The 27636-nt window shown below is 37.7% G+C and overlaps 1 protein-coding gene across 6 annotated transcripts; it reads left to right on the forward strand.

Annotated features, from left to right (window-relative positions):
* Nucleotides 1-5837: 5837 nt before the first annotated feature.
* Nucleotides 5838-27636, forward strand: LOC27208617 (putative serine/threonine-protein kinase STE20-like). Of its 6 annotated transcripts, none has more exons than XM_039292625.2 (4): nt 5840-6213; nt 15515-15943; nt 18650-18880; nt 19144-19437. In XM_039292625.2, the coding sequence occupies exons 1-4, from the start codon at nt 5907-5909 to the stop codon at nt 19191-19193; spliced, it is 1017 nt and encodes a 338-aa protein (XP_039148559.1). In that variant the 5' UTR covers nt 5840-5906; the 3' UTR covers nt 19194-19437. The 6 variants fall into 6 exon arrangements, with proteins under 6 accessions (XP_044778438.1, XP_039148559.1, XP_039148562.1 ...); XM_016184180.3 differs by lacking the exon at nt 19144-19437 and adding an exon at nt 25692-27636 and having other exon boundaries at nt 5841-6213; XM_016184179.3 differs by lacking the exon at nt 19144-19437 and adding an exon at nt 24967-25229 and having other exon boundaries at nt 5841-6213.

The raw sequence follows: 27636 nt of genomic DNA on the forward strand, positions 1-27636 counted from the left end.
TTTTGCCGCGCGATTCGTCTTTATATGATGCTTTTAATACACTTATTATACCGATAATTGTCCTTTCTTTCTCAATTATCATGTCTTTTCATGTCTGTATTGAAATTTGGGCTTTTCTCCTCTAACAACTCTGGTAACGCCATTACCGCCAGGATTGAAAGATCGTAAAGATCTTTCAGTATCCTAACTTATTTCAACAACTACGGGTGTGTTGAGTATCGTATGGCTAATTAAATTCAAATTATGACTTTCAGCAAGTTCTCATTGTTCATACGAACACAAATATTCAGCGACATACAATTTTGTGTTCTTATTTCCGTTCATATTTGTGTAAATGAACCGAGAGTCATAAATTTAAATTTTATACATTTATAGGCGACGAGGGTGCAGTGCCGAAAATATGTAATCTAAGTGCACACCACATCACTCCTCGATACTTAGGCCTCTAGGTAGGCCATTTACTTTAAAATGCTATTCTTATGTCACCTTTTAACCGAAGACATGTAATACCTGTTTCCTACAAAAACTCAAAGAATGAAGGTCTTGTTACTTGGATCTTTTCAATGAAAAACGATGGAAAAAATTATGAGTTATGAGACGAGACGGGCCCAGAGCATCCGGGAACCTCCTAAGGACCCCAACGAAAGCCGAGAGAAACTAACGACTGCGATCTATTAGATCATAACTGTATCCGCGCCCTAGTCACGGTCGAAAAGGCGACACCTCACCGCTACCAAAGACACTAGAATACCAAGATGCGTAACGGCCATACATTGGTTTGCTTTTTTGCTGAAGGCCAAAATTTCTCTCTGTCCGCTCGCTTAAGCTGAGAGCTTAAGAAATCTAAAAATAGAATTTGCTTGCTTGTGCGAGTAAAAACAAGAGACGAGAACGCGTATATGTGTGCGTGTTGTGCTAGAAGACGATTTTCGGGGCGTGTGTGTAAATAACAGCTGAGCTTAATCGAAGGGCTCTCGTTTTTTTGGCCCACGTTTTTGAGATATGAATCTTCGAAAAAGTTCGAAAATCAACTACTTCAAATTTTTTTTTTAAATCGTAATAACATCGTTTGCCCACCCTTTAGAATTTTGAAAAAATGTATACTTTAGAAAATATAAGACATTCAAATTTACCTCGGTCTACTGAGTGACTAAAGCGTTTTACCGTCCTTTTTTTTTCCATGTTTTGCTTATTTATTGAATATTCCCTCTTACTTAAGAGACTAACAATAAGTTTTCAAATCTTATTCTAAACTAACTAAATATCATTTTATGAAATGATTCGTACTGTGTGGCCTAACAAATTTAACGCTGGGCTGGTTGGTCGTTTCGGTGCAGTCGGCTTTGGCAGCATACTCGAATAAGTTTTGTTGCAAGAGGATTTGGATGTGGGACTAGTTTTTCATTGTATTTTTCTTTTTTCTCTGCTATTGTCCTAATGAAAAGTTTGAGGGTGAGCCGCTTGTCCAGATAAATACCTAAGTATGTTACGTTATCGGCTTGTGGGATGCGCGTGTGGTTCATTACCAAGGGCGGGCAGCTTTGTTTGTTTAGGGTAAATGTTACCTGTTTGCACTTTTCTTCGTTTACTCGTATGCGCCAATTTACAAGCCATTGTTCTACACAAGTTAGATGGCGTGCTAGTTGCATCGTAGCTTTTACTGGGCATCTGGATCGACTTACTATTGCAGTGTCATCAATGAATGTGGATATCGTTAGCTGGTAGTTTGTTGGGATGACCTCCGTGTATAGGGTGTATAGTATTGGGTCCAGAACGCTTCCTTGAGGCACTCCGGCTTCTATAGTACAATCGCTTGAACTCCATCTGACCGCGAACACTCTTTTATATAGGTAAGACTTTAGAAGCTTATGTATGTTTTAAGGCAGCAGTTTGATTATATTAAACATAAGTCCAGCCATACTCTATCGAATGCTTGTGCAACGTCTAAGAAGAGAGCTGTGCAGTATTCACGGTGTTCCAAGGCAGTGCGAATTTCTGTTGTAATGCGGTTAACCTGTTCAATGGCTCCATGTCTTGCCCGAAAACCAAATTGGTGCGATGGGAGTGTGTTTTGAGGTAGCTTGGATAGACAAGTAAGTAAGCTTATTGGCCTGTATGATGATGGCTGTGTTGGGTCATGCAGCCGCCAAAACTGTGCAGTAGACTAATCTCATACTCTTTAATATTGTAAGCCGAATTAGTCAGTGGTAGCAGTTGCGATGCCCATAGTGCAAACCGCTGTTCTCGCACTCTTACCTTGTTCTTTTGTTAGCTACCTACGTTAAGCTTGGGCGCTGCATTTCGGCTGTCTGCCCCGCCAATTGCCCATTCGTCGTGTTTCGGAAAAGACTAAACTTGTGCATTCGATATAGCTCTTTGTCGGCCCTAGCTGCCGTAAAAAATTCGCAAAATAAACAGTGTCGTAATATGAACAAACTTTCTTCGGTTTTTTATTATTCGCAACAGCTATTGAAAAAGCTCAATAGCTAAACAGGCTGTGTTTTGTCTTTCCCAGGCTTAGGGATCATAATTATAATTGATTTCTTCCACTTTTGAGGGAAGTATCCAATTTTAGTAATTGCGTTGAAGAGCAAGCAGATTTGTAGAACTGCACACATTGGGAGCTCAATGATCATTTTCGGGGTTATTAAGTCGTAGCCAGGCGATTTTCCATTTTTAAGTTGCTCTTTAATGACTTTCGTTATCTCGCTTGGCCGAAATTCTACAGGATCTTGTGGTGCTAAGTCAGATGCAGTTAAAGGCGGGAGAGTAAATGAGTTAGTGGCTGGATTTGGTTGAAATACTTTTTTAAGATGATCAGCGAAGACTCTTGCTCTGTCCGTGTCACTGCGAGACCAGTTTCCGGTAGAGTTACGGAGAGGTACAACCGTTTCTGTTGGTTCCTGTGGTCTTTCCACAACGAGTTCTTTGTGCCTGTGGGTGTGAGATTCTCGATATACCTTAGTTGTGCGTCCGCTTCCTCTTTCTTAAGCGCTTTGGTAAGCCTGCGAGAAGCTGCTTTTAATTTACTCGTTGCGTTTGGTGATCTGTGCTCCTGCCACTCCCTTCAATGTCGTCGTTTTTCAAGCACAAGCACTTTATACTGCATAAATTATTGTCTTGTGGAGTTGACGCTTTTGCTGCTGCTTGAAGTATTGATTCTATATCACCAGCAAACTGATCAATGTCTTGCTCGGCTTCCAGGGGGCTAGAAAAACTGGTATGGGAACAAAAATCTTTTATGTACCTTGCCCAGTTGGTCCCATTGCTTGTAAGCCAACACGGTCGCGCGAGGTGTTGTAGCTGAAAGAGCACCGGGCAGTGATCAGATGAGAGTTCTGAAAGTGCTTCATCTGTAGTCGTTGATTGGGATATCCTTTTTGTGATGGCAAAGTCAATCAAATCTGGAAGCTTCATGAGATCTGGTGGCCAGTATGTAGGCGCTCACGGGAAAACATAGTTAAGTTTTTGTTGCGGTTTGATGTTTGCGTTGTACAGCTGTTTTCCTTAAGGGTTCGCTATCCGAGATCCCCAGTACATGTGCTTGGCATTCCAATCGCCAGCTGCAACAAACCTTTCACCAAACGAGTCAAAACGTGTAGTGAATTTTTCCTCAGAGATTGTGAAGCGAGGTGGGCAATAGACAGCAGCCAGAGTGAGAGCACCGTTATGGCATTGGAGGTTTATAGAGGTACATTGTAAGCAGTCTTCTTGCCAATTACCAAGAATGTTCTGTGTGTTTACTTGTTTATTTATTTGGTGAATTTTATGCTGGACGCTGGGGGTGACAGCTGTCGGTACTTGGATCCCTGATTTTAGTACACTTGCAAAGGAAGATTTTGGCATTGTTCGCTGACTGGCAGACGAAGGGATGTTAGTTGTAGGCGGTTCCATTACTTTGTGAGTTTTTGGTGTGATACGATCTCGAACTGAATCCACTCGTTTGTTTAGGCGACTCTTGAGTTCCTTGTAAACAATGCATCCTCGCCAGTTGGCTGTGTGTTTTTTGCCACAGTTGCTGCGTAACTTAATTGAACTATCGTTTTTATTCTTAGGACAGTTTACAGTACTGTGGGCATCGCTGCAAACGACGCAGATGGATTTTAGGGTGCAGTACGCTTTGGTGTGGTCATATTCTTGGCAGTTGGTGCATTGCACAGGTTGCCTGCGCTTGTGTGGCTCTTCTACGGTTATTATTCGCTGCAGTAAATACTAGAACGGATACTGGCAGATCAGTTCCTCAAAAACGATTGGATGTGGGAATGGGTGTCAAAACAGGAGCTAGCCTGCGATGCCTTGAAGAATTTACTCACCGTAGCACCGATTCGCGCATGTCCCGACTTCGAGGAGACATTTCTACTGCAGGCAGACGCCACTGAATATGGTATTGGCGACGCCACCTCGACCTAACTACGAGGGGACACCAGCGACAGCGGAAACGGCCTCGACGGACAGAAACCCACCGCCGCCGAGGAAGAACCGTGAGAAGAGGAGGAGGACGTCTCCTCCGGGGACCTACCGGTCATCCAGATTTTCGATAACGACGTCCTGGGCGCGTACCGGTACAGGTGTCCCAGGATGGCCGCGTGAGAGTCGCGCCCACCCCGGAGTTAGGAATGGAGTGTGAGGAACCCTGGTTACCCACAAATTTATATAATAATGTAAATATTATAATAGGTAGCGACTAAAGAGACATTTGACATATATAAGTTGGCATAGGCAATTAGGTTAATTAGGTTAAGATATTGTGGTTAAGGGAATCATTATAAGCATAACATTTAAGAACTTTATAACAATTTTTATTTTTTTTCTCAATTTCTTCCCCGATATATATTGATACCCCAGAAAAATAAGGAAATATTGTGTTCGCATATTAGAGTAACGGATTTCTGATAGTCGGATAACTACACTAAAGCATTCGCTCTTGTTTTTATTATTTTTTTCATTGTTATTATTTGTAAAATAATTACTATGTAATCATTATCACGAAATCAGTTGTATGTAACAGGTAAAAGGAAGAGTTTCCGAACATATTCTCAGGTATTGTGTATCTAGAAGAAGAAGAATGTTATATGAGCGGTTTTAGGCTCGACACTTTTTGCCTTTGCATTTCGAAACGGTATGTCAAGGAGGCAGACTTAACAAACTGAATTTTTGATTTACTGAGAGACGCCTAAATGCGCTACAGTTCTGTAGTATATGATCTGCTGCATTGCTTGTGGCTTGCTGTTGGAGGAACACGATTATGTGGCTAGCTCGACAATAATTTTTCTTACTTTGGCTTTGGCGATTCTTCAGTTTATAAATATCGGCGACTTAAATATAAAATTCTCATAATCGAGCTGTTCTTCCCATTTTTGTTTGGACACTGTGTCGACTCTATTCAATACCCATAAAATAATAAAATAAATTACTACTTTAACTTTTGCTCTTAAATTTTTTTCAAACCCAAACATTGATTTATATCTCATAACCTTTAACAAATTTTACTCTTTAACATAAGCTAAGCGGCAGAATAACAATGCAGAGATAAAAACGAAATAAATAATCAAATATAGACGAAAATATTAAGAATGTGAAACAAGTGACATAGTATACCATTAGAACAATACAGCGAGCTTGGAAAGTCTTAAGTTATAAGATATATACTTATATACTTATACTCAGGAAAGACAAACGAAATCTTTAAGGACATACGACACTCACGACATCCCTTATAACATAACATAATAATAATTTACAAATTTTACAATTAATAGAACACATTTAAACATCATATAAGCTTTTCTAGTTGAATATACCTTGTGGAATTGTGGTATAAGCTGGTTCATGCTCTTTATGAATCGGAAATAAATGATGTTATCTAATGAAGGAACTAAATTGTGGTAGTTAGTTACGGTCAGATAATGATGTGCAGTAACAATATATCTAACTACAAGCTGTTAGAAATACTTAAAAATGGAAAGGTTGGAACGGTTTACAAAGCAGAAGATTTAAACAATAAATGCTTGGCTGTTAAAAAGGTTTCTGTGGATCAGCCAATGGAAAAGCTTAAACTATTGTTTAACGAAGTTTTAACTGTTCGTCGGCTTCAACATAGAAATATAAATACTATCGTCAGTTGTTTTTTGTACAAGCAGTATGTTTATTTGACCTACAATTTTATGTGTTTTGGAAATTGTGAAATGCTGCTAAAGAACGTGTATACTTCTGGTAAATTGTAGATTAAGTTACGACTGTTGTGAGGGCAGAAACTTCCCTCTCTTTCCAAAAATGTAGTTGAAATTATTATGGTTGTTAGATTATATTCAGTAAATAATAATAGTTTAACTTATATAATTTATATTTTGCTTACTAACGACTTGTGTGGATGTGAAAGAGGAATAAAGTTCATAAAACTAACGCAATAGTTTTTTTTATTCTTATTATTGATCCGATTTCGATAAATTGTAAACGGAAATTTTATTTTGTTAATATTTCTAGACAGCAAGGAAGATATCTATGAATTGTTTAGTAATTTTTCGAGTGTTTCAATGTCAGATGTTTCATTTGCATACAATTAGAACAGCAAGATGCGTAACGTCCATACATTGGTACTTGAATAGTGCAAAACTATAGTTATAATTATAAATAATTAAAACTATAAATAAATAAAAGATATTTTTATTATTTTAAAAGAATGTTATTGCAACTGCATGACCGGGTGTGCGCGTGCAAGCTTTCCCTATTTTTTCTTCCAAAGCATCATCACATTAATAAAATGTTTTTTTCAGGGGTTGTTTAATGTCTTGGGTTGCTCGTGAATTGGCTATTTTAGCCTGCGCGAATTTAGAAAATTTATTTATTGCTGTGAGGATTACTTATTTACATTTGAGGTAAAAATCGACGTGAATATTTTGCCCTGGGTATTATGGTTTTGGTGAGCTTTATAGCTCTCGCTTATTTGGATGTCTTTCGAATTTTTGTTCTTTGCAGGTCTCACATTCCTTTGTTATTTTTATGATTTTAGCTCTCATTTGTGGAAAAATACCTTTTCTAACAGTTGCTGTCTGTTTAAGCTGCTATTGCGGTTTGCTCTCCCTTGGTCCGATATATTTGCGTTTAACTATTCTTAAGAGAATCTGTTTTTGTAATAATCAAAAAGTGGATACATTTTTTGAAGTTTCCCAAAGGTTTTCTCGTCGGTATATATTACATTTATGTCGGACGGATTTTACCTTTCTTTTAGGATTTTTATCATAGTTTTTGAATTGAATATTGGTACTGTACTGTGTCTGTGATATGTTGGAAAAACAATTTCAAGTTTGTAGGATTTTTCTCCCAAAGATAGCATTATTTGGTTTTTGAAAACATTTATTGGTTCTTCTACTATAGGTATTAGGTTTTTTGGGAGAGCTGAAACTACGGTGCATGGTTTCTGTCATTGCATTTAGTTCTCCATGCGTTTGCAAGGGAGGTCTACTCAATGCATGGGAAACCACGTTTGCCTTGTAAGGTTTGTGCAAAAGTATAGGAAGTATGCATTCTTCTAATTTTACTTTCTATCTTTTTATTTGGTTGTGATCTGTGAATATCTTTATTTTGGTTGGACCATACACAAGATTGCGAGGAGTTTGTATTGACCAAATTATGGCCAGCGTTTCTTTTTTGTTTGGTGCGTAACTTTCTTCTGTCTTACTTAAGGTTCTTGAAATAAACAATATTGGTTTGTCTTTCTCAGCTAATACGGCTCCTAGGACGTAATCTAAAGCATCGGTGGTCGGTGGTCAATTGGAATTCTGTACTATAATCTGGATATGCCAGCATGACTTCTTCGGAAGCGAGAGTTTGATTTAGCTTATTGAATGCTGTATGGGGATTTGCGAGTTTCACATAATCTTTAATGAAGCTACGGTAAAGCACTGACAGTGCTAAAAGGGAACGAAGATCCTTGAGGGAAATTCTACGAAGCCATCACTTTTTCGGGATTATTTTTTAATCCAGTGTCGTCCACTAAAAACTCTAAGAATTCAACATCTTTTTTTAAGAATTCTCGCTTGTCTAGCTGAATTCGAATATTTGCTTCTTCCAGAATATTAAATATTAACTGTCTATCCTAATTTTTGCTAATGATGATGTCATCGATGTATACGAAACACCTAGTTCCTGAATGTTCTCTACGGATATCGCCCAGCATCCGTTGAAACATTGAAAAGGCATTTTTGATGCCAAACGCTAGTCTGGTAAACTCGTATTTACCCTGGTTAACTGAGAATGCCGTTTTTTCGAATACGGATTTCCATAGTGGAATTTAGTGAAAGCAGCTTTTGAGGTCAATGACTGAGAAAATATTTTTCTGTCCTAGTTGTGCAAATACATTGTTAATGTCCGGTATGGGGTATCTGTCTGGATTGGTAACCGTGGTAACCGTGGGGGTCTAATTATGTCGTTTGCGAGTAGCTCTTGTATTTGTTTTTCTATCTCTGGTCTGAGAGCCTCTGGGTACGGGTAATGTCTTGAGTATATTGGGCTCTCGTTTTTACTTGTAATGGGTCTCCAAAAAGATTTTTAAAGCAAATAGTTCTTAAATGTCTCATTTCTGTAGAGTGTTCTACTTGAGTATCTAATTTGTTGAGTTCGCGTGAGGCTTTCTGTTTTATTTTAATTTTTGGGTTAGTAGATAAAATTTGATAAAAGTATCTCTCAGGTCGAAGGGATTGGCAATTGTATGGTGCGTTATAAGAATTAAGCCCACAGAGTTAACGAAAAGTGGTTGGTTGTTGGTTTTTAAGCTAATCTTGGTTGGATATAATTTTTGTTGTATCCGGTGTCTATCAGAATTTTGATCATATCTCCTATACCTGTTTAAGATTGGAAGTAGGGTAACGAAGAGGTTCTACTCTAAAAAATGTAATCCAGTATATTTGGTTGTGTTCATGTATTTTTTCTTTAATGTTTTTTCTGAATACTTCTAGATATGTCCATAGGCTCTGGCCTAGGTTGTGGCTTTGGGGCCGATGGTCTTGGTGGCTGTTTTGGCAGGTTGCCAGAGTTTTGTTGGTGGTTGTCGACGTGCGTCCTCTACCAGGGCCTTTTCTTGAATAGGTTTGGATATTATTTGCGTGGTTGGTCCTTAATTTGTAGTTTCAAACTTCTCGCATAGCTGAAGTGCTGACGGGGGATCTGCGGGTTCTTTGGTTCTCAACAGTCTGGGCAAGTCGCCGTTCAGGACTCTAATTAAGATGTCAAGTGACTTGTCCCTGTAGGGACAAGAAATTTTGTTCAAAATAAGGGATAGGTGGGTATAAACAAAGACACATATTCTATTCTATATTATTCTAGTGTCTTTGGCTTTCCTTGCAACAGCGAAGTCATTTGGTATTCTAGTGTTGTCACATCCGCATAGTGTGCTGTCAAACATTTTGAGATAGCCGTCCAATTTAGTGGGGTGCTGTAAGATTCCAGGACTGAGGCTGCGTTACTACAATTTTGTTCCCGATAACGTTGAGAATTGCGTAATTCCTGATCCTACTGTTGATGAATATATTTGTAATATTGTCTCTGCTCTTTTTCTCCATGAACAAAATTCTCTAATTAGGTTATTTGGGTTTGGCATGATTATTTATTAAAAACTTCTTACTTGGTATTTTTTGTTAAGGGCAAAAAATTTTATTTTCTCAAAGTATTTCTCTTATAGATTTTGAAAAAAAAATTGTATATTGTCAAATTATTTTTTATATAGGTTTTGAATGTCTTTTAAATATTTTTTTCTCTGTAATTTTTGTTAAACATTTTTATATAGTTATATCCGTAACTCGTAGAGTAAAAGTGTATACTAGATTCGTTTGTAAAGTATATATATTCTTGATCAGGATCAATAGCCGAGTCAATCTAGCCATGCCCATCTGTCCGTATGAACGTCGAAATCTTAGGAACTATAAAGGCTAGAAGGTTGAGATTCAGCATACAGATTCTAGACACACAGACGCAGCGCAAGTTTGTTGACCCATGTTGCCACGCCCACTCTAACGCCCACAAACGGCTTTACACACAAATTATCTGTGATCATATTTTTTTTTTTTATTTATTCATTTATTTAGAAGCGATGAATCTATACAATGCAGTAACAGTAATACCATATAACAGCGCAATTAACAGATAAATGATAAAACCAAACCTCGCACTAAGCATGTGAGGACTTACAACTATGTCTCATATTTCAAGGGGGTCTTTAGGGTTGTCCAAGTGTTTTGGCGAAACCCTTCCTTTTTAATCTCCTTAGAGGCCTAGCAGGGAGTAAGCGTCTAGCAGTATACTGTGGTGTCGTCTAAGTCTATCTGTGATCATTGTCTGATTCAACATTTGATAACCAATAGAATATCGGCAGTCAAGTACTCAGTGCGCCAGGCGATGTACCCACCGCGCATCAAGCAGCCGATAATATTACTTAATCATTTTGTAACTGGCCTTCAAATAATCCACCGGATTGGCTTATGGGGACGAGGATGGGATCAATGAAAATTACTTATATCCAAGCTTGCGTTATCCCATGGAAGATAGGGACACCGATAACTTTTCGAGTGGTTTTAGAGAAAAGCACGTGCAAGTAGAGCGCAAGTATATTGCATCGGACGCAAATATAGACGCTCACAATTCGGGGCAATTGTCAAAGTAAGAAATCAAAAACATGCAATGGCAGGCCTTGGAAGTTCACAAACTGTTGACTTGGCGTATCTAGACAAATGGACATCGTACTTAGAGCATTTCAACTTGTTCCTGCTGGCAAATAAGGAAAGAGCGAAGAGCGAAAAAAGACGCTTGCGCGTCGCTATATGACTTATTAACATCACTAACTCACTAGAGTGAGTGAGCTGGAGAAAGCGAAATTCAAAAATGGCTGACACATCATTTCGCCCCACGCCCCTCTAAAATTTCCGCATAAGCGTGATCAGCAGACAGGAGAGTCTGCAAACAATTACATGGCTGCACTGCGCAAATCAGACGAATCGGAGCACACCGATTGCGTACATGGAATATCAACAAATCGTTCCCAACAATACCGACGCGCTCGCAGCATTAACCTACAAGCGTGCGCCGGCTTTGGCGGTCAACATTTAAGGAAACAGTGCCTTTATCTCGAGATTGTTTGCCACTTATGCGCGATAAAAGGCCATCTACAACGCGTCTGTCGCCGTGCGGAATCGCCGAGGGACTACGTACATAAGTTCGTTTTATTCTACAGGCGCAGGCCAATGGATTAAGCCGGGCAGAGCGTCTCCTAGGGAATCCGCAATTCATAATATACTGCCGCAACGCCGCACCTGTGCACTCGAAGTAAATTCTGGGTCTCCTGTGACTATTATGAAGGAATTTACTTTCCACTATATCTGGCCCAACGGTAGGGCAGACCTTAATAGATGCGATTTGGAGTTAAACGATATCCAGCAGAATCCACTTCCAATGAAGGGAGTCATTGATGTTTCTGTTTGCTTCAATCAAAAGCATACCGGAAATCTAACCCTGGTTATTGTCACAGGTGGCAACTGGTTTCAGGCAATCCAGGTAAAAATCTCCATAGCGATCAATACATTCATTCATTAAGTTCTTGATAATTTCAAAGAACTTTTCAGCTCAGAATTGGTAAAACTTACTGGACCACCAGTACGTTAAATGTAGACTCAACCATCAGACCCGTTCGCCTACCACCACGACCATTGCCGTTTGCCATCAAGGGACTGGTAGAAGAAGAAATCAGTCCTCTGTGCCTAACAGGGTATTCTAGAATCTGTTGAATATTCGGAACGGGCAACACCAAGTGTACCAGTTAACAAAAAAGATGGTTTTGTCCGGTTTTGTGGTTTTGTACAAACAATAATCACACACATGGGGCATTTAAGGTCAACAGGCTACAATTTGGTATAGCATCGGCACAAAGAATTTTTCAAAGCTGCATTGAGAAGATCCTGCTGGGGATACCTGTGTTTTGCCATATTTCTATATTTTGATCACAGGAAAATCTGAATAAGAAAATAAACACGGAAAATAATAAAAGGCTTAAGGAAGTTTTATTGCGTTTCGCAAAATCTGGATTGCGCCCTCGTAAACTTTGGTAAACCATCTATTGAGTTCCTGGATTTTAAAATAGACGCATTAGGAATCCGGCCTTCAATAGACAATTTTAAAGAAATTCAACAAGCTCCCACACCACAAGATAAAAAACTATTACAAGCTTTACTCGGATTGTTAAATTACTCGGATTGTTTATTAGACATATTCGCTCTGCTCTTTTTCGCCTGTCTACAAACGGGAAAGCCGAGCGAATGGTACAAAGCACCAAAAACTTTCTTAAGAAGTCTGACCGTAATGCAGACATCAACCTGAACATAGCCACATACTTGTTCCATCAGCATAATACGCCGCACGCGACCTTCAACAATTCAATGTCTGAACTACTGCTGAATCGAGAACCTAAAACCAGTACCACCTAGTGATCAACCATCAATGCAACCAATGTGCTACGTAGATCTGAGCGTAGTAGACGACGTCCGGAAATATACGATCCATCCGGGTGTTGTTAAGGAGTGTTGTGTATGTATATTCAAATTAGTTCGCCCAAATTTGAAACAGCTGTAAACACACGGCATAGTCAGATCAATCAAGCAGCCAATAATATTACCTAATCATCTTGTAACTAGCCATCCAATAAACCACCGATTAATATTAAGGCGTGGCGTATTTAATAATAAAGTATATATATTCTTGATCAGGGTCAATAGCCGTGTCGATCTGCCCATGTCCGCCTGTCCGTATGAACGTCGTGATCTCAGGATCTATAAAAGCTAAAAGTTTAAGATTAAGCATACAGATTCTAGAGACAAAGACGCAGCGCAAGTTTGTTGACAAACTTTTCGATATTTTTTCATTATTTAATTAGTCTTGTAAATTTCGGCCCGAAAGTTATCTTCTAGCGCAGTTCGTACACATACACACTTTCTCGCTTATTGTTTTAACACGCACAAGCATGTGCGTTCTAATTTTAGATTTTTACATTCTCAATATTACGCGAGCGGAATTTATGTTCGTAACGCATCTTGTTATTCTGGTCGTAGTGTCTTTGGTTCTACGCTGTTCAGCGGTACCCGGTGTCATAAAAAACACTAGCACGTAAATTTTGGTGCGATAAAATGGGTATCAATTAACACATTCTTTTATTCAATGGTAACAGCGAGATATTTTTACCGTGACAAAAATTGTACAGATATCATACATTCTTGAAATCTTGTAATGGTAAATCCAATTGAACAATCGAATATTTTCCTTTAGAACGGAAAATGATATCGGATAAGAAATAATAATGCTTTATGCAAATCGAAAAATACATAAATATCGGGAGGTAATTAACCATAAATCCGATCCTTGTAATCGTGAACGGCAACAATCCTACTACGTTAGAATTATTGCATTTTAAATCGCAATCTCTTTTACCAAACAGTCGGATTCTACAAAACACACAGCTAGCAGGCTCGAAATATTCCACTTCAACATTGATATCGGACACTGGAAAATTGTACAAAACACTCAGCTAGCAGGCCCTCACTTTAACGAAGGAACTAGCTTCTTTTATGAGCTTCTGTGCGTTGCACAAATACGTTTAATGCTAGGGTGTCGCTGATGCAGAAAACTCGTTTGAGATGGGTTGTGTCTGGAGGTTGTGTACGGCCAAGTGGCACTTCCTTAATAGCTTCTCGCGTTGCATCCCAGAGCCCTGAGGAAATGTTAATGGAAGGCTTGATGTTCTCTTGCAACGCTTCTGAGAAGTAGAAAGTTGTCCCAATAGTTAAGTCTAAAAGGGAAGAGAGACTTCGCCCGAATGCCCTCAGGTGATTATTCTGTCCGGTTGCCGACCAAATTATCAGCAGACCATGCGGAGGTTTAAATCTCTTCAAAGGAAACTTCCAATTTGGAGGTCCAGGTTAGCCAGAATAGGGCTACGAGATTGGTCACTGGTTACGAGTTGAATGTGAAAACACCACCATGCACAAGGATTTGAAACAGCACACGGTATTTGATGAAATAAACTAGCACTAAAGTTGCTAACATAAAAGTCCAAGGCACCACAGGAATCGGCTGGCAAAGCCCTGTACAGTACTCGACTACCAATGAGGCTTAAGGCAACCGAGGGACCTCATTCTTCAAGCTCCTCAAGGAGGGTCAGTAGACACTGACATTCATACAATTCTTATTGTCCCTTTTTGTTAATTATAAATTTAGATACAGCAAACTTTTGTTAGCCGTTAGCCTGCGCTCCCAAATTGGCTAAATTAATAGCTGCCAAAGTCACAAAAGGGGAGTTGGAATTCCCGTATGCCTTTCGTAAAACTCTCAGTTTTGACCTCAGTCGCCTACTTACAAGTTATCCAACCCGTAATTTATTAACAAATTTCAAATTCGAATCTCGGCAGCATTTCCTTTGTCTTTGTTTTTGTCATTGCCTTTGCCAGCACTTAGCTACGCTTTAAAATAAATAACCAAACTTAATGTGAACTCAGCTTTCACTTGGAGAACAAGCCATGATCAACTTATTGCGCTTCAATCAAACTGCATCAGTCAGCAAATCTAAATTTCAAAATGCAGTGAAATAATTTCATCATATTATGTTTATTTTAAACAAAATTGCACTATTATTTGGCTTAGGAATTAGAATTAGAACTTCAGCAGTTTGATTCGGGACAAGATCGATAACGATTTCCAATTAAGGATAAGCAAAAAACCAGTGTCGTGTAATAGTAAAAGTGAAAAAGTTTATCATCAAAAAATATTATATTATATTAAAATAAAAATTATTTTTTTTTAAATAATAGAACAGTAACAATTGTAATTTACATATGCCGCCTGCATACAAACGCATTCGAACAGGTTTGGCCCTTTCGGTGTCAAATAAACTTAAATAAACAAAGAATAATATAATATAATATGAAAAAGCTCATTGGCTAAACAAAGAACTATCAACATAAAATGATTAAAAAAACAGCTTAGTTATTGTCGAGTCACGCAGCCGCCAGGAATTACACCAAGATCTCCGTTATTTAAGCTCCCCTCTTTCTCACTCTCTCTGGAACTCTCGCACCTACACCTTTAGCTTAGCGTTCTGCTGTTCGCTCTGCATTTAAGCTTAATAGTCATAATATAGAATACGGCACCAATATAAGTCTATTATTTATAGTTTTTGTACCCGTTACTCGTAGAGTAAGAGTATACTGGATTCTTTGAAAAGTGTGCAACAGGCAGAAGGATTCCTTTCACTTAAAAAAAATAATGCTATTGATTTCTACTGTGCATTGGGGGTTACTCTTATCATTTTGTTTTCTTATATTTCTACATTACTAATCTGATTTTGGCAATTTTGCTTAAGAATTACGATTGTGGTTGGTTCTATTTATTTAATTATAGCATTCTCTCTTGTTTTTTATTGTTTTATTATTGATTTAACGATACATTCTCAAATTTGTTTGTAATGCACCTAAATATTTTTCAGGGTTTCCGGAGGTTACAATTGCACTAATTTTGAAGGATGTATTGTCAGCACTTACTTATATTCACTCCGAGCATTATGTTCATGGATCAGTAAGGGCTAAGCACATACTCTTAAGTCCCAGAAAAGCTGTTCTATCAAATTTTAGATACTGTCAAAGTTTTATTAGTCAAGGTGAAAAAAAACAGTTTTTATTTGGATCAACGGTTGGAATAGAAAAAGAGTTGTATTGGACAGCACCAGAAGTTTTATATCAAAACCTTTCTGGTTATACTGAAAAAATAGATATTTATTCCATCGGAATTACTTGTTGTGAAATGGCAAACGGGTTTCAGCCCTTTAAAGACACAGAATTAACATACATGTATATTGAAAAAGTGCGTGGAAGTCTGCAAGTGCTACTGGATAAAAACAGCCTATTGGAAAATCAAGGTAATTTATAAATTATTAAAAAATATAAAATTATAAAACTGTTCCATTTTTTTAAATCGTGAGCGTAGGAATTGTAGCGACTTGTGGGCGTAACATCTTTTAAACAAACTTGGGCTGCGCTTACGTCTTCAGAAGCTGCTTTTTACAAAAATTTAATGAATCTGGGCTCGTGCCTCTCAAAAAATGTCCGCTCCTCCACTTCTCTTACTGCTATCTGTCCGCTCTGCTGGCGTAGTCGCTACGCAGCGGTGGCGTTGTTCTGCTGAAGCGGTAAAGACGGTAAGAATCGGCATTTTCGATTTGCCTTGATGCCGCTATGCGGATGTGTGTGTTTATGTTTTGAACATTGTGCGGGTGGCGAATGCGGCACCATGTTTTAATGGAGCGACTTTCGGCAAAGTTCTGGCGACAACTAACGAACAAGTCGTGAGAACCGAAACATAACGCGATCAGAGGTGTGCCCAATATGTAATGTGCCTTGTATGTAGATCTGATCCAAAATTGTTTCCCACGTGCACTGTCAGGGTAGATGCGCTGCACACTAGAAATCAGATTTGTCAGCAAGCAGTTTTAAATCGGAGTAGTTATTCTATGCCGCCAGCTAGAAAAGATGCGGGTGCAAAGGCGAAAAATGCGCAATGATAAATGGAAAATACCACGTCGGAATCTAAGCTGTGTCCATTCAGCCGTGACTCTGTAAACAGACGAACGATGGCACAGTACGATGGCACCCTTTTATCGTTCCATGTTTTGGGGTGTTATTACCCGCTAATCGTAGATTAAGTGCTAGATACGCTTAAAATAATGTAACAGGTAAAAGGAAGCGTGTCCGACTATATAAATTATATATATCCTTGTTTACGATCTCTAGACGAGTCGATCTTCCCCTGTCCGTTTGTGAAATAAAAACTAATGGTTTGTTTAACGTCAAGGCTAAGAAAATTAATATTAGCATATATTATATTATTATTGTATAAATTTCTTGTTAAAAATACTTTACATTTGTTTAAATCTTACTCATTCGGTAAACTTTAATAGAAACTGCATGTGTGAACAAGTAAATATTTTAGTACAGAAATATATAATTTCAATTTGAATTTGGTCCAAATTGGGCAGTTATATAATGTAGCTTTAGAATTAGATTGAAATTATGTGGTCACAGTTTCATCGGTTTTGTCAAATATTGTTATACGCGTTACTCGTAGAATTAAAGGGTATACTAAATTCATTGAAAAGTATGTAACAGCCGTAAGGCGTTTACGACTATACATACATATTCTTGATCAGGATAAATAACCGAGCCGATCTGGCCATGTCCGTCAGTCCGATGAACGTCAAGATCTCAGGAACTGTAATAGATAGACGGTTGAGATTTAGCATACCGATTCTAGAGACTAGACGCAGCGCCAGCATCTTGACCCATTTTGCCACGTCCACACTTTTTAACGGTTTTTCGAAATTGTTTCATAATTTTATTAGTTTTGTAAATTTTTATCGATTTGAAAAAAAAATCTTATTGCCACTCTCACTCTTAGCACCTAAATCCTCCCAAAACTGCGACGCCTACAAATTTTAAAAATTTGATTAGTCTTGTAAATTTCTATCGATTTGGCAAACAAATTTTTGCAACTTTTTTGAATAATTTTAAAATTTTATTCACCAATTTCTGTCGATATTCGTTTTCCACGAGCTAAGTAAGGGTGAAGCCGACTATAGCATTCTCTCTTGTTTTTAATATGTTTTCTTCTGCAAATAGATTCTCTCAGTGTCTCAATTTACAGACATTACCTTCCTAGATAATATATCTTTCCAGCTATTAAATTTATTCAAAATCATAACTCAAATGTATATGTATAACAGGCTGCCCTTCCAGCGGCGGCCCCTTGTCGTTAGTGGGAGGGGTGCCGGAACTACGGTAAAAGGGTGCTTAGAGCACTCTCGAAAGGTAAACATTTTTCACAGATATTAAATAACCTTTGAACGCCCCGGTCGAACCTTTCTGGATGTTGTCATTTCGAATATGGTGTTCCTGTAATGGTTTTCAGGATAGTGTACTGTGCTTACTAAATAAAATCGATGTTGTTGATACTCGCGTCATCCAACAGCTTTTAGACCAGACTGGAATAGGTTTAGTTATACCCGTTACTCGTAGAGTAAAAGGGTATAATAGATTGTTGAAAAGTATGTAACAGGCACAAGGAAGCGTTTCGAACTATAAAAATATATATATTCTATTCTTGATCAGGATGAATAGCCGAGTCGATCAAGACATGTCCGTCTGTCCGTATGAACGTCGAGATCTCAGGAACTTTAAAAGCAAGAAGGTTGAGATACAGCATAAAGATTCTAGAGACAAAGACGCAGCGCAAGACCAATTTTGCCACGCCCACTCGAACGCCCACAAACCGTCCAAAACTGCCACGTCCACACTTTTGAACCGTTTTTCGAAATTGTTTCATAATCTTGTTAATTCCATCGACTTGCAAAAAATTTTTTCTCGCGCCCACACTTTTGAACAATTTTTTTTTCTCATTTTATTCCCCTGTATCTGTTGATATTCCAGAAAAATGATAAAATATTTCGCGTTCGCATTGAGTAACGGGTATCTCATAGTCGGGTACTCTCTTGTTTCAATTTTATTGTTTTTCTTGCCCATTTGTACATAGGCCATCAGTTCTGCACAACTAAAGCTTCTCTTAATTTTAGGTTCACTGGAGCACACAAATAAACGGATTGTTCGTGATGTAATTGTAAACAAATCATTTTCAGAAGACTTCCATCAATTTGTTGAGCTGTGCTTAAATAAAAATCCATTGTCTCGATGGGCAGCATCAAAATTAATGACACACTCGTTTCTTAAGCAATGCCGGAATACCAGTCTTTTAGACCAATTAAAAGACTTAGGCAAAAAAATGTCAAATTTTAAAATAAATGAACGTAAGTATGCGTGACCTGACAATATATATTTATGAATTAAACTTGTTTAATTTGTTAAGCTTTTAGGGAAATTATATACTCACCGCACTAATTTAGCTATCCTAGGGCTTGCTTTCGACATCGAAATATTTTCTGTCAGCAAGCATCAGCAAATTGTAACTTAAAAGCGTTACGTATTTTAAGCTAATACATTTTTTTTGCATATTTTTAAAAATGAAACGACAATTTAATTGTACCTATTTTAAAGTAAATTATTTTTTAAGTTCGTTGCAGCTCCCACAGTAGGCTCTGGATTTATGTTTATGACACATAGAATAATGGGGTAAAAAGGTAGTTGACTGAGTTTAGACACCAAACTATTTGTATTTGTGTCCACGTTTCACGAAAGGAAATTACAATAGAGACTTAATAGAAGAGCGAACAGCAGACCGCTAAACAAAAAGTTCAAGTGCGAGAATGCAAGAGAGGCAAGCCTAGATACTTCCCAAATTAGGTTTAGTTCTTTTTGCCATTTTTTAACCCGACTTTAATTAAATATTATAATATTAATAACTTAATTGCAAACAGATCTAAATATTCAATTTAAAATGCAACAAATGATATAGATTTGCTTCGAGGACGCTATCTTGCCGTTCATCTGCCGCGATGTTGAATTCTTTAGTCAAGCAAATTTCGTGCCTGATAATGAAAACTTCTGAAGTGTTCGTGAAAGTAGCAGCTTAGTATTGTAACGAACGGGTTTTCATCAGTCGGCTTTCTATGAGTTGCAGCGGCTAGCTCAGATAGTTTATGTGTTTTTCCCACCCAATTCCTTCCTGTTGGGTCATGCAGCCGCCAAAACTGTGCAGTAGACTAATCATATTCTTTAATATTATAAGTCAAATTAATCAGTGGTAGCAGTTGCGATGCCCATAGTGCAAACCGCTGCTCTCGCACGCATTTATCTGTACGGCGCACATTCCTTGTTTGTTGTTGTTAGCCACCTACGTTAAGCTTGGGCGCTGCATTTCGGCTGCCTGCCCGCCAGTTGCCAATTCTTCGTGTTTCGGAAAAGACTAAACTTACGCATTCGATTATCGCTATCGTAACAATTCGCAAAATAAAAACTGTCGTTATAAAAGCAAACTTTCTTCGGTTTTTTATTATTCGCAACAGCTATTGAAAAAGCTCAATAGCTAAACACTTCCATTGTCGTCATGTGTCGTCCCCGACAATGGGCCGAGTGTCGGCTTGAACGAGAGCTAGGATATTATAGTGGCGGAGTCTCAAGGTATGTCGTCCGTTAGGTCGAATCGGAGCTCTTCTCAGAACTTCCTTTGCAAACACCCGGAAGCACACGTCTATTATGACCGCTCCTGTTACAGGGCACCAATCAAAAACTCCACAATACCTTTCCGACCACGCCAGGTCCTTACCGTCTCCACCTGCAGTATTCTCTCCATGTGAAACTCAACGTTGGAGCCTCAGAGTTTTAAACTCTCTCTTAAGGTCCAGCAACGTCTAAGGTCTGCTCTGTTAACTGAGTGCCCTTGGCCGACTCGAGTCTAAGGTCCAGCGGTACCTTTACCAGCGGTACCATGTTCCAAAAACCATTATTTACCGTTTGACCTGGGTGAACTTGCTTTCTTCCGCATTCCATCTTCGCTTTTCTATTTACTCTGGGTCACGGCAGAGTGCGCGCGAATCAAGAAGCTATGAGCAAAGCGATTTGATGGCAGAGTGAGAGCTTTGCGAGAAACGAGCTACATTGCTCTCTTTTAGTTATTAATGTGAAAGTAATGGATTCCGACGAAGAATTTTTTGCATCAAGCGCAACTATTAAATTTCTGTTAAAAAAAACTGGCATCCACCCCTTTAACTGCAGTAGAACTAAAAAGGGCGAATTCAATAATTTATATAATGACTTTCGAAACCACCCAGAAAGGTTCTGTACAGAATGGAGAAAAATCTTCAGAAAATCAGAAATCTTCGGCTGCTGCTGCACTGCAGTTTGTTATAAAACGCTGTTTCCGGTTGCTGCATGCGTATTTATTGTTTGCTGCAAATATTGAAGTCTTTCAGCCCGCATGAACATCTGAAGCTTTTTTATGTTTTGTTGGGAAATTAGATCCGAAAATAAGTTATCGAACGATTGGCGGTTTTTGAAGCGTAATGAAACCGTCTCAAATAAATTGGATATTTGTGCTGTTCGAGTACTGTGATTTACAGAGCACCCAACACAAGAACCAAAACATGCAACGAGATGGACTAAGTCTCACCACGTATGCAGATCGCTTAATTTGATTTGTTCTACGATACGCAATCTTTATTTCAATCCAGTAATTTCGTGCTAAATGCAGTAGGAACATAATCCGTTGCTTACCATCAAAAAACATAGATTGATATGAATGTCTGTACTCGCGGAAGGACCAGGAAAGGGAAAAGGTTTCTTCAAATCAAAGAAAAAACGGACGACGACAGTACATTGAAAAAGTAGGCATGTATATAAGCTAGACTATATGTAACAATAAAAGAGCCGTTCAGTTGCAATTATTCTTCAAAATGTATTCCAGCCAAACCTGCAACAATTACAATCTTATTAACATCCCTGTCACTTTGTCCCGAGACTAAGACAAGTAAATAATGTTTCAGACATGAACTTCCATGAATTTTTTAAATTCTCATTCAACTTCTAAAACGTGCAATTACTGTCATTTCTAAAATTGTACACTAACAAAACAAGAGAAAATGCTATTGTTGAGTTTCCCGACTATCAGATACCCGTTACTGAGCGAATGCGAAATTTCATCATTGTTCTGGAATATCGATATTGGGGAATCAAATGGGGAAAATGTAATACATGTTCCAAAGTGCGGGCGTGACCGGTTTGGCGGCTTAAGTTTTTTGGCAAATCGATAGAATAACGACTAATACCACTAATAAAACTATGAAAATATATCCAACAATTTTTCAAAATCAAAAGAAATTTGGAAGACTATGAAAAATTATCGAAAAGTTTTTCAAAAATATGGGTTTGGCAGTTTCGGGTGGTTTTAGGGCGTGGGCGTGGGCGTATCAAAAAGCTTTATGGCAAATCGGTAGATATTTACAAGACCAATAAAATTATGAAAAAATATCCAAAAAATTTTCGAAAATTTGGTGGTCGACGTTTTTTGCGGTTTTATGGCGTTGGAGTGGGCGTGGCTGAATCTTAACCCTCTAGCTTTTATAGTTTCTGAAATCTCGACGTGCATACGGATAGTATGGGCAGGGCAGATGGACAGACGGAAATGGCTAAATCGACGCAGCTATTGATCCTGATCACAAATATATATACTTTATACAGTTGGAACAAATCTTTTCAACGCATCTACCATATTATACCCACCCAACAATTTTTCAAAATTGTGGTCGTGGCAGTACTGGGCGGTTTTAGGGCGTGGTGGTGGAGTGGGCGTTGCAAAAATTTATTAAAATATAATTAAATATAAAAATGATTGGGGCTGGTAGTTTAGGGCGGTTTGTGTGAGCGTGAGCCAAACAATTTGCGCTGCTCTAAGTCTCTAGAATATGTATGCTTAATCTCTAGTTGTTATAGTTCCTGAAATCTCGACGGTCAGAAGACGGACAGTGTTAGATCGACTCGACTATTGATACCGATCAAGAATATATATATTAAGAACATATAATATATAGTCAGAAACGCTTTCTTCTGCCTGAATCTTTTCAACGAATCTAGTATACCCTTTTACCAAAGACACTAGAATAACAAGATGCGTAACGGTTTGGCACTATGCAGCCACTTTTTTGGTGAAGGCCAAATTTGGTCTCTTTCCGCTCGCTTACGCTGGGAGCGTAAGAAAAATAGAATTTTCTTGCTTGTGTGAGTAAAAACAAGAGACGAGAACGCGTATATGTGTGCGTGTTGTGCTAGAAGACGATTTTCTAGCCGAAATCAATTCTGATCGAAGAAACGACATATTTACATATTAGGAGTTGTGGCCAATTTCGTAGCAATATGATGATGGCGCGCTATTCTTCCCAGCCAAAAGTGCGCGCTTTTTAAAAATATCAAATTGGAAAAGACCAAAAAAATTTAACTGAAAGCTGAATATAATGCGCATTTTAAATACTAAAAATGGTTCATTTACATACATCATATTAAGTCAAATGACTTAATAAGTATACTAAATAATAAAAGCAAATACAAAGGAAATTATTATAACTACTCTAATTTGAAAAAGAAAGACATTACATTGAGAAATAAATATTTCATAAAAATAATTATTTTTTAATTTCATAAAAAAATAATAATTTTATTAATAAAAAATAAAAATAATAAAATTTCATAATAAAAAATAAAAATAATAATATTTCAAAATTAAAAAATAAAAATAATAATATTTCATAATAATAATTCATAAAAAATAATAATACGTAGTAAAAAATTAATAAAATAAATAAAAATATGAAAACAGTTTGTTGCAAAAGTCATATCGTCAGGCACGAAGTGCGGACACAAGTACTCAACAATCATTGCCTTATTAATTTTTCTCATGCCGCAAGCTGAATACCCTAATGACAATGACAAGTATTCTAATATAAAGTCATTTTCGAAATTTATTTTGTGATGTACATAGATTCGGCTATTACTATTTCTAAGCTTTATTTAAATAATAATAACGTTGAGGCAATGCAAAACAAGAATTTTTTGCATGGTGCCAATTGAAAAAAAATAATATAGATTTAAAGTCAACGAACTTCTAAGGTGAAGGGCATATTTTGTCAAATTTACAATGCATGAGCACACATACAGTTGTCTGCTATCAGTGTATGCGTAGAAAAGTGTTGTTTGCTGTAGCGCTCTACGCTCTTTCTCACTCGAACAAAAACTCGAGAGAGCCTGGAGCCACCTCCAGAGTCACGGCCAAAAAATCGCGTGCCAAAAAATTGTATGGCGTTACGCATCTTGTTATTCTAGTGTCCTTACTTTTACTCTCCCTACGAGCAACGGGTATTTATTTATTTATTTAATTTATGCTTAAGTCGTGGTCTCACTTTGAGGAGCGGACAATTAATTAAGTTATTTAATATTATAAGGACAGACAGTTTCCTGGGCGGATACCGATTGAGTTTGCTTAATTTAAAAAACTACCGATTCACTTTGTTAGAAGAATTTAGATTATTTTGATGTTGATAATTCCAGAGTTATAAAAGAACTGATTATAAGAACAGTAGAGAATGCTATAGTCGAGTTCCCCGACTATCAAATAACCGTAACTCGGCTAGTGTGAATGCAAACGCTAAATTTAATAAATTTCTAGGATTTCGATAGATATTGGTGAATAAAATGAGAAAAAAACTAAAAATTGTGGCGTGCTTGGTTCTGCGGCTTCGATAAAAACTTGCAATACTAATAAAATTATATAAAAATATCCAATTTTTTCAAAAATGCGGTTGTAGGGTGTTAGAGTGGGCTTGGCAACATGGGTCAACTCTCTTGCGCTGCGTCTAGTCACAAGAATCTTTATGCTGAATCTCAACCCTCCAGCTTTTATAGTTCCTGAGATCTCGACGTTCATACGGACAGATATACAGACGCCAGATGGACATGGCCAGACATGGCTTTTTGCGTTAGATCGTTAGAGTGGTGGGTGTGCCAAAATTTTTTTTGGCAAATCTATAGAAATTTACAAGACTTATAAAATAATGAGAAAAATATCGAAAAATGGTTCAAAAATGTGGGCGTGGCAGGCTTGGGCGGTTGTAGGGCGTTGGAGTGGGCGTGTCAAACATTTTTTTTGGCAAATCGATAGAAAATTAAAAGTTTTTCAAAAGTGTGGGCGTAGCAGTTTGTAGGCGTTGGAGATTAAATTTGGTAAGAACAATACAATATCCTGAGAACCATTACTTTTTTTTTTCAATCGAATTCTATTTATTTCGGTTCCAAAAGGAATCGTTCAGTCAATTCCTCTGAACTTAACCTAATGTGTGTATTAAGGTATATGAGACCAAGTGGTTTCTTAATTGAGAACCATTACAGGAGCACCATATTCGAAATGACAACATCCTCCTGTAAGAAATATAAATTTTTCCTTTCGTTGCAGATGAAATATTTTGTGACGCTCGGTGCAGCCCTCAACCAAATGATACAATATGGAAATTTTAAGAAACTGTTTTCTTGTTTTTCGGATCACTTTGGTGCCTTTAGTACAGAATCTATATAATTAATTTTTCTTGCGTTCTATTTTAAGGGTTTTAGATAAGCTTTAAATATGTATACAGGGTGCGGCAGCATATTTTCCTTTTATCAGAACTCAATGAAAACTATTGTAGGCATCGGAAAATATATATTTATTTTTACAATGTAGCTCATGTCTAAAGTTTTTTATTTATATATATTTTTTTTAAAGATGAAATCTGATAGGTGACTTCCCCCATTCTCTATACAGTTCGTAAACCGATTTCTGGCGTTTTATCGTGACTCTAGAAGGTGTTATGTTGGCTATTTCTTCTTGGATGTTGGTTTTTATATCTTGTAGGGTTCTTGGACGGTTCGCATAAACACGGGATTTCAAAAAAAAACCCATAGAAAAAAATCACAAGGGGACAGATCAGGAGGGCGTGCCGGCCATTCCAAATTGCCTGTAATTGAGATAAGGCGCTCTGGAAAGTGTGTACTCTTGAAGTGTGTGCTGTTGCACCGTCATGTTGGAACCAAGTGTCGCCCAAATCCAACTCTTCTATCCGTGGAAAAAAAAGTTCTGTAACATGTTTATATACCGGTCCGAATTCACTGTCACTGTAACCTCATTTCCTCCTTATTTTCCAGAGACCAATAATTCCATCTGAGGAAATTGCACACCACACTGTGAACTTTGGTGAATTCAAAGGAGGCCTTTCAAGCAATTTTCGAGGGTTGGTGTCAGCCCAGTAGCGCATGTTTTGTTTGTTAACCGACCCACATAAATGAAAATGGGCTTCATCACTAAAAAAAAAAAAACAATAGACACACGCGTTCATCCGAGAATTGAAGTCACGTTCTGAAAGTTCTTGTACTATCGCCATCTTATACGGATGAAATTGAAGATCATCATGAAGAATTCTTCTTACAGAACGATCGGATAGTCAAAGGGGAGATGTGTGTTTGCACGCAGAACGCCGTTGAGATCGCAATATTGACGCTCTCACTACATCAATGTTCTCAGGTGATCTAACGGGTCGAGGGACTCCATTTCTTCGTTTTGACGCCCTTACAGTTTGCCTGAATGTAGTGACCCATGTAACAATTGATTTGCGGTCTGAGACGGGAGCCAACGGGGCTAAATTAAAGCGATTCCGAAATGCACGCTGTGTTTAATTAACCGACCATCCGCTTGAAAAGTATGCCTCAACGACAAAGGCGCGATCCTCACTATTTCAACGCATGACAGAGATTGAACCGTGTCGGGATAAAACTTTACAGTAGCCCCTCTTGAACGGGACCACCAGCGTTCCGTTAAGACATCAACTAAAAAAATAAGATGTGCTGTCGCACCCTGTATATTACCATAATCAAATCAAACACATACTAGTCTTACCGTTATTATGTTTATCTAACTGAATGAAAACTGATGAAAATAATCTGAATGAACAAAATAAATTTTTATATGAAGTTTGAATATTATATATATATTATATATAAACATAATCAAAGCAAAACAATTACTAGACGAACTATTACTATGTTTATTTAAGTGAACCTTTTAAATTCTTTATTTGATTGAACTAATTATCTTCCCCAAATGCTGCTGCAATAAAAGAATAGGAATACAATCATTAAAAAACGCACGGACTCGTCTGAAAGTAATTTTTCATTTTATTACATTTTTAATCAATTTGTATCAGTGTGATTTTTGAGGTGGTGTGCTGAAAATACGCTGTGTGTGTATTACACACTTCTGCAAAGTCTACTTCTTGACTCCGAAATCCAAAATTTTGTGGTGCACTTTCAAATATCTCAAACCGGCATCTTGCAGCTCGACAAAAAATAGCTTTATTAAGTTTACATACTTTATTTCCATCATACTGGATTAAAACATTTGGAATCGTCATACAAATTTCATCTTTTAGTGCTCCGTTTAAAACGGCTGTTTTGACATCCATCTGATGGATCAGTAAATTATATTATTTTGAAAAAGCTAAAAGATATCTAAATTTGCAACTGGTGCAAAAGTCTCATCATAACCCATCATATATTCTATATACCAATATATGTATAGTAACATATCCATACTACACCCACAACTCCCCAACCGCACACACAATTGTAAACACTCACACACACACATTAATGACTAAGTACAAAATGTAATCAAAGATCGAGAGCCCTTCGATTAAGATAAGCTATTATTTATGCACAGCATCATGTTCCAAAGTCTAGACTCTGTGGTGAGCCAACGTCACCTAAACATTCGATCACTTGGCGAGGAAACTGAAATAACAAAAACTTCCGCCCACACAATCATCTCAGGATTCTCTAATTACTCCAATTTTTCGGGAGCTCCTTTCTTTACGGGAGAATAGACGTTTATAACTTTATTCTTTTAAACTTCCAATCCAATCTGCCTTTATAAACGCAAACATGTCTCCATGAGTTAGTTAAGTACTGAGTACGCTATCATTTGCGATAAGCTCACTTCAACTTCGAAGTCCATTACCCAACCTAGTGATAATCCAAAGGCTCTAGTTCTTCCTATATTGGAATTAATAAAAACGTTTAATAATACATAAAAAAA

This window comes from Drosophila simulans, chromosome 2R, assembly GCF_016746395.2.
Source record: "Drosophila simulans strain w501 chromosome 2R, Prin_Dsim_3.1, whole genome shotgun sequence".
Classification (NCBI taxonomy): Eukaryota; Metazoa; Arthropoda; class Insecta; order Diptera; family Drosophilidae; genus Drosophila; species Drosophila simulans.